The 15,884-nt window shown below is 40.8% G+C and overlaps 1 protein-coding gene across 1 annotated transcript in view; it reads right to left on the bottom strand.

Moving 5' to 3' along the window:
* DNAH6 (dynein axonemal heavy chain 6) overlaps positions 1–15,884 on the bottom strand; it is a 621,891-nt gene that overhangs the window by 191,314 nt on the left and 414,693 nt on the right. The window contains exons 54-55 of the mRNA XM_069743176.1: positions 2,711–2,914; positions 2,065–2,190 (exon numbers count right to left, since the gene is read on the bottom strand). Of these exons, the coding sequence (XP_069599277.1) occupies positions 2,065–2,190; positions 2,711–2,914 (330 nt within the window). The remainder of the gene's footprint in view (positions 1–2,064; positions 2,191–2,710; positions 2,915–15,884) is intronic.

Below are 15,884 nucleotides of genomic sequence, written 5' to 3' on the forward strand. Positions count from 1 at the left end.
ATACATCAAATCAACAAAAATAATAAAAAGGATGCCTCTAATTGGAGAACTGTCAATATTTGCTAGCCACTCATTATAAATTGTAAAATTGCCCAAATCTAAATGGTTCCATGGCTTGCTGGTTTATTTAAGTATATTTTCTCTATATCAGGGAATATACTTTTTTTAAATTAAGATGTGGTATTGTCAAAGGGGTTTCCATACTTTCAAATGGAAGCTGGAGCAGTGATCAAATATAATTAAACCAATTTGCCTGGATTGTCATACAATTTTTAAATCACCCACTCTAGATTCCACACTGCCAATGAAAGGGGTTGTTCACGTGAAGTTGTGAAATACTTAAAATAACAAGCACAGCAGGTCCTCACCCTTCACAGGTTCAAGGCCAGTTCCCCTCAGCTGCTCCGGTCTCAGTGTTTTGGCTGTAGTGATGAGGTCACACCAACAATGTGCAGCATTGGCCAATCATTGAGCTTAGCGGCTCGTGCGGTCTACCTCGGCACAGCAAAGTTGTAGCTGTGATGCGCGCTGTCGTTGTGACATCAAAGCATCCAAAACACCAAAAGTAGGGTAGTCGCGGGAAGGATGAGCACCTATTGTGTTATTTAGTTTGAAAGTGTTTAGGGGTTGAATATCCGGAAAGGGGACAATACCTTCAAAATAATGAATGCTATAAGTATGGCAGTCTCTGACTCAGAAACCTCATCTTCTAGGCTATAAACTTTATCCGAAAATATACTTTAAGTTAAAGTACACAAATAGAAATAACAGTTTGAATGTAAAGAACATTTACTATAGCAAATATCAAAGACATGATTTATTTTGGTAAATCAATAATACAAAATGAGGCAATTTATAAAAGTTAACAATACAACGTCAAGAATAAAGGCTAGTTAACTACAAAATATGCAAAGGCAAGGCACAGCACACTAATTGAAATTAAGATGACCCTTGGAGATTGGCCCCTATAGCTAATTCTGTCCTTTAAGGTATGCTTATCAAGGGATTTTCCTAGATGCAGGTCAGTAACAAATACAGTACACTCAATTAAAAGGCTCGGTGCTATTCATTTCAATTACACTGAATTGCTCCGGAAACAAGCTTTGGCTTATTGCGTTCAACTTCAGAGGTTTACAATGAAAAAAGAGACGACCCAACATCATGAATGACATACACACCAGCATAATCTATCTGCGTTATTTAATTATAGGCAAAACTGATATATCTTCAAAACCTAAGGGGGTTGGCCACTTTATCTTTATTTTCACAGATGTGTGATTTGTGGCACTTATTCATATATATAAGTAGTACAGGATCTCCTCCTGTACCTGTTAGTACAACCTTTCCTATATAACGGACAGCTCTCCTGCTTTCAGTTGGAGGATGCTTATGAACAGGTCAAATGACCCTCCATCAACTGACCCAAATGAATCCTTTGTAAAGCTGATGCAAAAAGATGCAAGTTAAAAAAAAACATATCTGTTGTTGTTGTTTTTTAACTTATACATTGCACTAATTAGAATTTTTTTTTAAAGAGTAATTTTTTAAAAAAGACAAGAAAGAGGAGTATTTTTTTCTAAGTAAAAAAATGGAGAAAAAATAGATACAAACATATAACAATAGTTCCATAAACTGCAATGTTCTAAAAAAATGTTTTACGTCTGTTTTTTTTTTTTTTTAAATGATGAAAAAGACTGGGAAAAAAACTAACTGAAATGGATAAGTGAACAAACATATGTCAAAGATATCGATTTGACATATATTTTTCCCGTTATGTTGCATGTAATTAAACCAAATATGTTTAATACAACTTTTAACTGAATAAATGGATTCAACCATGTTGTGTGCAACAAGTCTTACAAGTAATGTCTTGTCGCCAACACATTAGTGAAAATAAAGAAAAGCGTCAACTCCTTTAATAATATAAATTAGAAAGGTTTTTGCATCAAAATAGCCCATGGATAGACAACCGTTTTTTTGTTTCTTTAAATTCTGGACAACCACTTTAACAATGTACAACTATAGATAAAGTCACATAAAAGAACATAAGATAAACCTACTTACCTCTTCTAACAGCACAGGCAGACCAAGCCTAATAGCATTCTCCAAAGTCCGAAGAAAACCAGCATCAGTCAGCTTAATTATCTTCAAGCCATTCTTGGTTTCTTTGTTTCTGATCCAACGATTGGCCTAATGTCAAGATTAGACTTTGATTATGTTCTAGTTAATAGTCTCGATGAGCTTTTTGCTATGCCTGCCGTTCTCATCTCAATAGAAATATAGTAGAAAGTGCAACATTTGATTTTTTACTATAAGAGGAAAGAATAAACCTTAGATCTCGCTAATGTGTTCCCTCACCAGCAATGTCAGGCTAGGGAGTATCTGACTGTAGTGTCATGGGGGACCATCAAAAACACAAGAAAAATGTCAGCCTCTGTAATTACTCATAATTTCTTATACAGTATCTTACATGTTGCTGGTTCTGAAAACCTATAGGTGATGGAGCATACGTAATTATTTTCCCCATGGATTCCCATAATATTCTCAAAGTGCCTACAGGTACAGCCTGGACCTAATGATTTCTATGACCATTGTATTCGGGATCCTAGTGACATGGGTCTCATATATAGCCATTTACAGGGAACTTAGAATAGATTGCTGCAATACACATTTTTTCCGGGGGGGGGGGAATAAAGTTTATGTATAATACCTGATCTTGTGGATCGATCATTAGGGGCCAACGTCTTCCACGAGTCACAAGGATGCCATTTTCAGTTGAGACAAGATCTCGAGGTAAGCCATCTGTATTCCATTGTCGAATTTCATAGGCATCACCCAAAATATTTATCAGGCTGAAATTTGGACTTATAGGAATTTCAAGTTCTTGACATTTTTTAATCCAACACTCTATAAGCTTAATGAAAGAAGCAAATAAAATAAGGCATACTGTATATACAGTACCAGTAATAATGCTGTACTTGACATTATAAACATCAACAATACTGTTATAAGTTATAATATTATGAACGATTGTATAATTAAATTTATTTTCAGGGTTACAAGGCGGAGGCATGAGGCTGTGGAGGAAAGCACTGAAATATTAACATTAAGGCTAAGTTCACACTGAGCATTTTTTGCTGCATTTTTTCCTGCAACAAAACCTGAGTGCTTGGCAGGAAAGAAGCTGCAGCAGAAATGCAGGTTTTGCTGTGTTTTTTGCAGCGTTTTTTGATTCGTTTTTTTCATGCGTTTTTTTTTGCATTCAATTCAGTGGGTTAAAAATGCTGAAAGAAGTGACATGCTCTATGTCCAAAAAAACACAGCAAAGCACAAAATACTGATGACAATAAAACCAAGCTGTGTGCATGAGATTTCTGAAACTCATAGACATAGCTGGTACTGTCAAATGCAGCTGAAAATTAGCATAAAAAAGCAACAAAAATGCCTAGTGTGAACTTAGCCTTATTATTATTTTTAATGAGGACCTGTCACTTGCTAATAAACCAAGTGAAGTATCTTGTAAAAATCTCTGAGCTTTCCTAATTCTGATGCTCTTTTCCATTTTGTGTTGTGTCACTCCATTGCATAGATATTCACATTTGTGGCTTTAGTAACACAATACTGTATGTGAAATCTCTGCTTGTAGTTCAATTGGGTGTTTCTCCACAGCCTTCTCTGGGGACGTGCAGGAATTCTAGACACTGACAATCAAAGGGTCTAGAAGGGAGGGGTGAAAAACCATGCACCCAGAGAAGACGATGAGCCAATGCCCAGCTGAACTTCAAGCAGAGATTTCACATACTGCGATCTTAAACAAAAACAACATTAATATCTCTGCAATGGAGCGATGCAGCACAAAATGGAAAAGAATTGCAGAATCGGGGATTTTTACGATGTGTATTACTCATTTTTGTTTTAGCAAGTGACATGTCCTCTTTAAAGCAATAATAATTTAAAGGTGCTGTTCATTTGAAGAGGGTATACATTGTAATACAATATATAAAATACTATGAAGTACAATAAACAAAGAGTGACAGACTAGTACAGAGGGGAAGAGGATCCTGACCTGACGGCTCCTCCACTTGGACCTCCATCTCCTGCTTCAAGATTTTTTTTTATTCTATGGTATTTTAAGTAATTTTCCTATTCATATTTGTTTGCAGGGCAATTGTCCTGCTTTTACTCACAATTTGCTTCCTTTTGCAACTCCCTAGCCCTTACTACAACAATTTTACAACACCAAAGTTCTGGTCCCCATTGACTTATATGGCGTTCAGGCCCAGGGTCAAGTGGGAGTACCTAAGACAAACTTTGGAATCAAGCTTGGCCGAACTTGACAAACCCGAACATCCACGGGTCTGCTCATCCCTACTTATAATACCAGTACGGTTGAAACTTCCTGAGGGGAGAGAGCAGACTTAGTTGTTGGCCGGGATTAAGTTTGTTGTCAAACCATCAAGTTTATATCAGCATCAATTATATACTACAGCCATATCAATTTTATATGTTTTACATTATTTGGATTATTTAAGCTAAAGCACTCCGCAAACTAGATTCTACCTTCATAAAAGAGTGTACATTATTAATAAAGTCTGATGCTATTTCTTTAGATATGACACCAGAAGAAAAGCATGATGGCCAAAGGGAAACCCATAAAGGTACCGTAGTTATAAATTATGTGAAGTCTGTTAGAGCCTTGGGGAGTTGAGAAGAAAGCTGCACAAGTGAAGCGTGGAATGAAAAAGTAATGTCTGAAACCTTAGTCCTGTGGACATCGCTATAACATCCCCTAAATAGGAACAAGTAACAGCATAGAAGCACTCGCTGAGGCTTAAAGGGGTTGAATAGCTTGAAAAATCTTCTTCAAATATGCTCAAAATTACAATTTATTTAACGTTATTAATATTATTTTGATTCAAGCCCTATTGTCCTGATTCTAGATCTGATCCCACTGCAATTCCAATTTGTTCTGCCACAGAAGGAAAGCTTTGTCCTATTCACTGTGTCAGTACGTGACTGGTAATGAAGGAGACTTGCTGATTGGCTCCTTTTAACTAACTAAGCCAACTCCATTCTCTGAGACAGCTAACACAATGACCGAGAAGGATACTGTCTTAGCTAATGAACTGATACTAACAGCCAGTACCACTCAGCCACATCACTAGTCATGTGCCAATGCAGCAAGTGAAAAGGTGGTTGCTTTGAACCCAGAATTTTTTGGTAGTAGAGTGGGGGCAGTGGGGTAGAAATTATAATAAAAATATATTAGTTAAATTTTAATTTTATACACAATTTTTCTAAAAGCCAGTTTAGAAAAAAATGCTAAAAATGACTAAACGGTCATATACAGTATCATCGTAGTACACTTAGCACTGGTAGAAATCAGTAAAGTGCACATGTAGAGAGCAGTACAACACATGTAGCACAGGAAGAAATCAGTACAGTGCACAGGTAGAGAGCAGTACAACACATGTAGCACAGGAAGAAATCAGTACAGTGCACAGGTAGAGAGCAGTACAACACATGTAGCACAGGAAGAAATCAGTACAGTGCACAGGTAGAGAGCAGTAAAACACATGTAGCACAGGAAGAAATCAGTACAGTGCACATGTAGAGAGCAGTAAAACACATGTAGCACAGGAAGAAATCAGTACAGTGCACAGGTAGAGAGCAGTACAACACATGTAGCACAGGAAGAAATCAATACAGTGCACAGTAAGAGAGCAGTACAATACACATATAGCACTGGTAGAAATCAGTACAGTGCACAGTAAGAGAGCAGTACAATACACATAGCACAGGAAGAAATCAGTACAGTGCACAGGTAGAGAGCAGTACAACACATGTAGCACAGGAAGAAATCAGTACAGTGCACAGGAAGAAAGCAGTACAATACACATAGCACAGGAAGAAATCAGTACAGTGCACATGTAGGGAGCAGTACAACACATGTAGCACAGCAAGAAATCAGTACAGTGCACAGGTAGAGAGCAGTGCGACACATGTAGCACTGGTAGCAATCAGTACAGTGCACAGGTAGAGAGCAGTACAATACACGTAGCACAGGAAGAAATCAGTGCAGTGCACAGGTAGAGAGAGCAGTACAACACATGTAGCACTGGTAGAAATCAGTACAGTGCACAGGTAGAGAGCAGTACAACACATGTAGCACTGGTAGAAATCAGTACAGTGCACAGGTAGAGAGCAGTACAACACATGTAGCACTGGTAGAAATCAGTACAGTGCACAGGTAGAGAGCAGTACAACACATGTAGCACTGGTAGAAATCAGTACAGTGCACAGGTAGAGAGCAGTACAACATGTGTAGCACTGGTAGAAATCAGTACAGTGCACAGTAAGAGAGCAGTACAATACACATAGCACAGGAATAAATCAGTACAGTGCACAGGTAGAGAGCAGTACAATACATGTAGCACAGGAAGAAATCAGTAAAGTGCACAGGTAGAGAGCAGTATAATACATGTAGCACAGGAAGAAATCAGTACAGTGCACAGGTAGAGAGCAGTACAACACATGTAGCACAGGAAGAAATCAGTACAGTGCACAGGAAGAGAGCAGTACAATACACATAGCACAGGAAGAAATCAGTACAGTGCACATGTAGGGAGCAGTACAACACATGTAGCACAGCAAGAAATCAGTACAGTGCACAGGTAGAGAGCAGTGCGACACATGTAGCACTGGTAGCAATCAGTACAGTGCACAGGTAGAGAGCAGTACAATACACGTAGCACAGGAAGAAATCAGTGCAGTGCACAGGTAGAGAGAGCAGTACAACACATGTAGCACTGGTAGAAATCAGTACAGTGCACAGGTAGAGAGCAGTACAACACATGTAGCACTGGTAGAAATCAGTACAGTGCACAGGTAGAGAGCAGTACAACACATGTAGCACTGGTAGAAATCAGTACAGTGCACAGGTAGAGAGCAGTACAACATATGTAGCACTGGTAGAAATCAGTACAGTGCACAGTAAGAGAGCAGTACAATACACGTAGCACAGGAAGAAATCAGTACAGTGCACAGGTAGAGAGCAGTACAATACATGTAGCACAGGAAGAAATCAATACAGTGCACAGGTAGAGAGCAGTACAACACATATAGCACTGGTAGAAATCAGTACAGTGCACAGTAAGAGAGCAGTACAATACACATAGCACAGGAAGAAATCAGTACAGTGCACAGGTAGAGAGCAGTACAATACATGTAGCACAGGAAGAAATCAGTACAGTGCACAGGTAGAGAGCAGTACAACACATGTAGCACAGGAAAAAATCAGTACAGTGCACAGGTAGAGAGCAGTACACCACACGTAGCACTGGTAGCAATCACTACAGTGCACAGGTAGAGAGCAGTACAACACATGTAGCACTGGTAGAAATCAGTACAGTGCACAGGTAGAGAGCAGTACAACACATGTAGCACTGGTAGCAATCAGTACAGTGCACAGGTAGAGAGCAGAACAACACATGTAGCACTGGTAGAAATCAGTACAGTGCACAGGTAGAGAGCAGAACAACACATGTAGCACTGGTAGAAATCAGTACAGTGCACAGTAAGAGAGCAGTACAATACACATAGCACAGGAAGAAATCAGTACAGTGCACAGGTAGAGAGCAGTACAACACATGTAGCACAGGAAAAAATCAGTACAGTGCACAGGTAGAGAGCAGTACACCACACGTAGCACTGGTAGCAATCACTACAGTGCACAGGTAGAGAGCAGTACAACACATGTAGCACTGGTAGAAATCAGTACAGTGCACAGTTAGAGAGCAGTACAACACATGTAGCACTGGTAGCAATCAGTACAGTGCACAGGTAGAGAGCAGAACAACACATGTAGCACTGGTAGAAATCAGTACAGTGCACAGGTAGAGAGCAGAACAACACATGTAGCACTGGTAGAAATCAGTACAGTGCACAGTAGGAGAGCAGTACAATACACATAGCACAGGAAGAAATCAGTACAGTGCACAGGTAGAGAGCAGTACAATACATGTAGCACAGGAAGAAATCAGTACAGTGCACAGGTAGAGAGCAGTGCGACACATGTAGCACTGGTAGCAATCAGTACAGTGCACAGGTAGAGAGCAGTACAATACACGTAGCACAGGAAGAAATCAGTGCAGTGCACAGGTAGAGAGAGCAGTACAACACATGTAGCACTGGTAGAAATCAGTACAGTGCACAGGTAGAGAGCAGTACAACACATGTAGCACTGGTAGAAATCAGTACAGTGCACAGGTAGAGAGCAGTACAACACATGTAGCACTGGTAGTAATCAGTACAGTGCACAGGTAGAGAGCAGTACAACATATGTAGCACTGGTAGAAATCGGTACAGTGCACAGTAAGAGAGCAGTACAATACACATAGCACAGGAAGAAATCAGTACAGTGCACAGGTAGAGAGCAGTACAATACATGTAGCACAGGAAGAAATCAGTACAGTGCACAGGTAGAGAGCAGTACAATACACGTAGCACTGGACGAAATCAGTACAGTGCACAGGTAGAGAGCAGTAGAACACATGTAGCACTGGTAGAAATCAGTACAGTGCACAGGTAGAGAGCAGTACAACACATGTAGCACAGGAAGAAATCAGTACAGTGCACAGGTAGAGAGCAGTACAACACATGTAGCACAGGAAGAAATCAGTACAGTGCACATGTAGAGAGCAGTAAAACACATGTAGCACAGGAAGAAATCAGTACAGTGCACAGGTAGAGAGCAGTACAATACACGTAGCACAGGAAGAAATCAGTACAGTGCACAGGTAGAGAGCAGTACAATACATGTAGCACAGGAAGAAATCAATACAGTGCACAGGTAGAGAGCAGTACAACACATATAGCACTGGTAGAAATCAGTACAGTGCACAGTAAGAGAGCAGTACAATACACATAGCACAGGAAGAAATCAGTACAGTACACAGGTAGAGAGCAGTACAACACATGTAGCACAGGAAGAAATCAGTACAGTGCACAGGAAGAAAGCAGTACAACACTTGTAGCACAGGAAAAAATCAGTACAGTGCACAGGTAGAGAGCACTACAACACACGTAGCACTGGTAGCAATCACTACAGTGCACAGGTAGAGAGCAGTACAACACATGTAGCACTGGTAGAAATCAGTACAGTGCACAGGTAGAGAGCAGAACAACACATGTAGCACTGGTAGAAATCAGTACAGTGCACAGTAAGAGAGCAGTACAATACACATAGCACAGGAAGAAATCAGTACAGTGCACAGGTAGAGAGCAGTACAATACATGTAGCACAGGAAGAAATCAGTAAAGTGCACAGGTAGAGAGCAGTATAATACATGTAGCACAGGAAGAAATCAGTACAGTGCACAGGTAGAGAGCAGTACAACACATGTAGCACAGGAAGAAATCAGTACAGTGCACAGGAAAAGAGCAGTACAATACACATAGCACAGGAAGAAATCAGTACAGTGCACATATAGAGAGCAGTACAACACATGTAGCACAGCAAGAAATCAGTACAGTGCACAGGTAGAGAGCAGTGCGACACATGTAGCACTGGTAGCAATCAGTACAGTGCACAGGTAGAGAGCAGTACAATACACGTAGCACAGGAAGAAATCAGTGCAGTGCACAGGTAGAGAGAGCAGTACAACACATGTAGCACTGGTAGAAATCAGTACAGTGCACAGGTAGAGAGCAGTACAACACATGTAGCACTGGTAGAAATCAGTACAGTGCACAGGTAGAGAGCAGTACAACACATGTAGCACTGGTAGAAATCAGTACAGTGCACAGGTAGAGAGCAGTATAACACATGTAGCACTGGTAGAAATCAGTACAGTGCACAGGTAGAGAGTAGTACAACACATGTAGCACTGGTAGAAATCAGTACAGTGCACAGTAAGAGAGCAGTACAATACACATAGCACAGGAAGAAATCAGTACAGTGTACAGGTAGAGAGCAGTACAATACATGTAGTATGGGAAGAAATAAGTACAGTGCACAGGTAGAGAGCAGTACAACACATGTAGCACTGGTAGAAATCAGTACAGTGCACAGTAAGAGAGCAGTACAATACACATAGCACAGGAAGAAATCAGTACAGTGCACAGGTAGAGAGCAGTACAATACACGTAGCACAGGAAGAAATCAGTACAGTGCACAGGTAGAGAGCAGTACAATACATGTAGCACAGGAAGAAATCAGTACAGTGCACAGGTAGAGAGCAGTACAACACATGTAGCACTGGTAGAAATCAGTACAGTGCACAGGTAGAGAGCAGTACAACACATGCAGCACTGGTAGAAATCAGTACAGTGCACAGGTAGAGAGCAGTACAACACATGTAGCACTGGTAGAAATCAGTACAGTGCACAGGTAGAGAGCAGTACAACACATGTAGCACTGGTAGAAATCAGTACAGTGCACAGTAAGAGAGCAGTACAATACACATAGCACAGGAAGAAATCAGTACATTGCACAGGTAGAGAGCAGTACAACACATGTAGCACTGGTAGAAATCAGTACAGTGCACAGGTAGAGAGCAGTACAACACATGTAGCACTGGTAGAAATCAGTACAGTGCACAGGTAGAGAGCAGTACAACACATGTAGCACTGGTAGAAATCAGTGCAGTGCACAGGTAGAGAGCAGTACAATACACGTAGCACTGGTAGAAATCAGTACAGTGCACAGGTAGAGAGCAGTACAACACATGTAGCACTGGTAGAAATCAGTACAGTGCACAGGTAGAGAGCAGTACAATACACGTAGCACAGGAATAAATCAGTACAGTGCACAGGTAGAGAGCAGTACAACACACGTAGCACTGGTAGAAATCAGTACAGTGCACAGGTAGAGAGCAGTACAATACATGTAGCACTGGTAGAAATCAGTACAGTGCACAGGTAGAGAGCAGTACAACACACGTAGCACTGGTAGAAATCAGTACAGTGCACAGGTAGAGAGCAGTACAATACACGTAGCACAGGAATAAATCAGTACAGTGCACAGGTAGAGAGCAGCACAACACACATAGCACTGGTAGAAATCACTACAGTGCACAGGTAGAGAGCAGTACAATACATGTAGCACTGGTAGAAATCAGTACAGTGCACAGGTAGAGAACAGTACAACACATGTAGCACTGGTAGAAATCAGTACAGTGCACAGGTAGAGAGCAGTACAATACACGTAGCACTGGTAGAAATCAGTACAGTGCACAGGTAGAGAGCAGTACAATACACGTAGCACTGGTAGAAATCAGTACAGTGAACAGGTAGAGAGCAGTACAACACATGTAGCACTGGTGGAAATCAGTACAGTGCACAGGTAGAGAGCAGTACAACACACGTAGCACTGGTAGAAATCAGTACAGTGCACAGGTAGAGAGCAGTACAACACATGTAGCACTGGTAGAAATCAGTACAGTGCACAGGTAGAGAGCAGTACAACACATGTAGCACTGGTAGAAATCAGTACAGTGCACAGGTAGAGAGCAGTATAACACATGTAGCACTGGTAGAAATCAGTACAGTGCACAGGTAGAGAGTAGTACAACACATGTAGCACTGGTAGAAATCAGTACAGTGCACAGTAAGAGAGCAGTACAATACACATAGCACAGGAAGAAATCAGTACAGTGTACAGGTAGAGAGCAGTACAATACATGTAGTATGGGAAGAAATCAGTACAGTGCACAGGTAGAGAGCAGTACAACACATGTAGCACTGGTAGAAATCAGTACAGTGCACAGTAAGAGAGCAGTACAATACACATAGCACAGGAAGAAATCAGTACAGTGCACAGGTAGAGAGCAGTACAATACACGTAGCACAGGAAGAAATCAGTACAGTGCACAGGTAGAGAGCAGTACAATACATGTAGCACAGGAAGAAATCAGTACAGTGCACAGGTAGAGAGCAGTACAACACATGTAGCACTGGTAGAAATCAGTACAGTGCACAGGTAGAGAGCAGTACAACACATGCAGCACTGGTAGAAATCAGTACAGTGCACAGGTAGAGAGCAGTACAACACATGTAGCACTGGTAGAAATCAGTACAGTGCACAGGTAGAGAGCAGTACAACACATGTAGCACTGGTAGAAATCAGTACAGTGCACAGTAAGAGAGCAGTACAATACACATAGCACAGGAAGAAATCAGTACATTGCACAGGTAGAGAGCAGTACAACACATGTAGCACTGGTAGAAATCAGTACAGTGCACAGGTAGAGAGCAGTACAACACATGTAGCACTGGTAGAAATCAGTACAGTGCACAGGTAGAGAGCAGTACAACACATGTAGCACTGGTAGAAATCAGTGCAGTGCACAGGTAGAGAGCAGTACAATACACGTAGCACTGGTAGAAATCAGTACAGTGCACAGGTAGAGAGCAGTACAACACATGTAGCACTGGTAGAAATCAGTACAGTGCACAGGTAGAGAGCAGTACAATACACGTAGCACAGGAATAAATCAGTACAGTGCACAGGTAGAGAGCAGTACAACACACGTAGCACTGGTAGAAATCAGTACAGTGCACAGGTAGAGAGCAGTACAATACATGTAGCACTGGTAGAAATCAGTACAGTGCACAGGTAGAGAGCAGTACAACACACGTAGCACTGGTAGAAATCAGTACAGTGCACAGGTAGAGAGCAGTACAATACACGTAGCACAGGAATAAATCAGTACAGTGCACAGGTAGAGAGCAGCACAACACACGTAGCACTGGTAGAAATCACTACAGTGCACAGGTAGAGAGCAGTACAATACATGTAGCACTGGTAGAAATCAGTACAGTGCACAGGTAGAGAACAGTACAACACATGTAGCACTGGTAGAAATCAGTACAGTGCACAGGTAGAGAGCAGTACAATACACGTAGCACTGGTAGAAATCAGTACAGTGCACAGGTAGAGAGCAGTACAATACACGTAGCACTGGTAGAAATCAGTACAGTGAACAGGTAGAGAGCAGTACAACACATGTAGCACTGGTGGAAATCAGTACAGTGCACAGGTAGAGAGCAGTACAACACACGTAGCACTGGTAGAAATCAGTACAGTGCACAGGTAGAGAGCAGTACAATACACGTAGCACAGGAATAAATCAGTACAGTGCACAGGTAGAGAGCAGCACAACACACGTAGCACTGGTAGAAATCAGTACAGTGCACAGGTAGAGAGCAGTACAATACACGTAGCACTGGTAGAAATCAGTACAGTGCACAGGTAGAGAGCAGTACAATACACGTAGCACTGGTAGAAATCAGTACAGTGCACAGGTAGAGAGCAGTACAATACACGTAGCACTGGTAGAAATCAGTACAGTGCACAGGTAGAGAGCAGTACAATACACGTAGCACTGGTAGAAATCAGTACAGTGAACAGGTAGAGAGCACTACAATACATGTAGCACTGGTAGAAATCAGTACAGTGCACAGGAAGAGAGCAGTACAACACATGTAGCACTGGTAGAAATAAGTGCAGTGCACAGGTAGAGAGCAGTACCGTGTCTTTATAACTAAAACTAAACTAAAAAAAGGCTGTAAAGCATGGATCAAAAGTGAGACATGTCTGACTTGGAGAAACAATTCTATTTTTTATAGTTAGGAAGTCTAGATATGTCCACTTTTGTTTTAGGAATGAAAGTCCCTTTGATCCAGCATGATATCAGGTTATTCTCGAGGATTACAGTATGTTATGTGCAAATTGTCTCTTCAGAGAGGAAGAGGACTAGAACTCTAGTGCCACCTATTATAGTGCTTAACATCTCGACATGCTTAACATGTCACTCTCCGCAAGGAGAAACAATACTTCTTGAATCCATTGTTACATGGTAATTTATCACAGTGTCTCAAAGATGAACTATTAAGAGTGTTTTTTGGAGAATCACAGTACATCTCTTAGGGTACGTGCACACGTTCAGGATTTCTTGCAGAAATTTCCTGACAAAAACCAGACATTTCTGCCAGAAATCCGCGGGTTTTTTTTTACCGCGTTTTTGATGCATTTTTTGCGCATTTTTGATGTTTTTTTTCGCGTTTTTTCCCAATGCATAGCGGGAAAAACGCGAAAAATCCACAAAATTAATGAACATGCTGCTTTTTTTTACAGTGATGCGTTTTTTCCGCAGGAAAAAACGCACCATGTGAACAAAAATTGCAGAATGCATTCTAAATGATAGGATGCATATGTATGTGTTTTTTATTCGTTTTTATCGTGAAAAAAAAACACGAAAATTCCTGAACGTGTACCCTCATGCTTAAATATAAAACATCATATGTTATGTGGTAAATGCACCTTTGATCAGTAGTCCACCCTGGCACCTCCAGCTAACAGGTAGTTTTGTAAAGCCGCCATGTAATTTTACATAGAGAGTCACATGAATGGCCGTCCATGGAAAACAAGGGCGGTGCAAGGCTGCCACATCGGGAGCTCCTCCTACAGAGACTCTGAGGGCTCTGATGTTTGATATTTTACATTTAGATATAGTATAAATGTATAAGTAAATCAATAGAAACGCAAGACTTTTATGGCATCCAAAATTCTGTAAATTTACCATTGTGACACTTCATGTTATGCTATTAAATGCTATTCCTATTAAAAGATATAGTATCCTCACTGTAAAATCTTGGGTGTAGTCAAACTAAGAATCTCATTTATGTCTTTTTTAGGCTTTATTGATGGCATCACATAAATTATTAAACGGGCAGAAAGCTGACATATTTGAAAGAGTAATCTTCAAAATATCATTGAAGTAATAAGTCACAGTGTGGCTGCTGTGGGTATGATACATATTCTCAGGTCCTGTAGTGATGTTTAACGCTTCATGAGCTCAGCCCAAGAGTAGAAGCCACGTTGCAGAACATCAAACCTAGCCTAGGGAGACTCCAATCTGACTAGGATGGATCTCAGCCTCACTACATGCCTCACTAACCAAAGGGAGCAGAATCGCAATGTATAACTCATCCCAGCGTGGCTGAAATACCAGGGAATATATTCAAACATTTAATAAAAAATGAATGCATCTTATAGGGTTAAATATGAAGATGGTGATCATTGCTGAAGGAGAGATTTCAGTAGAAACAACCCATGAAACACTAAAAAAATATAATTCCATGTAACACTACAACAAATGTGTGCGATGCTATATCCTTTTTACTCCAATAACTAAAAACGGAAATATGGCATACCTGTAGTGTAACCGTCTAACTCCACTGATTTTATTCAGGTGATTGCAAACAGTCTAAATAAATCGATCTGCACAATCTTAGGGTTGGTGTCAACTTACATTAAACAGATTTTTCTGAGCAATTTGGGGGTGGAACCGGGCGGGACATAAAACATCCAGCGATTTAGGAATTGGGATTCAAATCTCAGCATCTATTAACTTGCTAAATGGACTGCAAGTTTAGGCGCTTCCAGCACTGAGGGCCAAATTAACCATGAAAATAATGAAAAGTGTCTAACGAAAAACTGTTCTTATTGCCTATTGAAAGCAATCAGCAGTCCAGAGTGGATGATAACCCCCCGCGCCCTTTCTCTCTAATGTCCTCATGCCCTAAGGGAACATATAGACAGGGGATATCTTATTGGAAAATATTGAATATAGCATAAAATCTAAAAAGCTTGCAATGATAGAAGAAGCATTGTAAGTCATGGGGTTAATTTACATGTGTGTTCATATATGCTATATTACTTTCAGTGGCGCAACACTAATAGCAGCAGACCACGCGACTGCTATGGGGCCCCAATTGCATCAATGTTTACCCCCACCTTAAAATTTCAACAATATCTGCAGTCTTGGGAAACAGATACAGTTGAAGGCATTGGTGAAGCTGGAAACCGTTTGTTCCCTCTT

Source organism: Ranitomeya imitator, chromosome 1 (genome assembly GCF_032444005.1).
Source record: "Ranitomeya imitator isolate aRanImi1 chromosome 1, aRanImi1.pri, whole genome shotgun sequence".
Taxonomy (NCBI): Eukaryota; Metazoa; Chordata; class Amphibia; order Anura; family Dendrobatidae; genus Ranitomeya; species Ranitomeya imitator.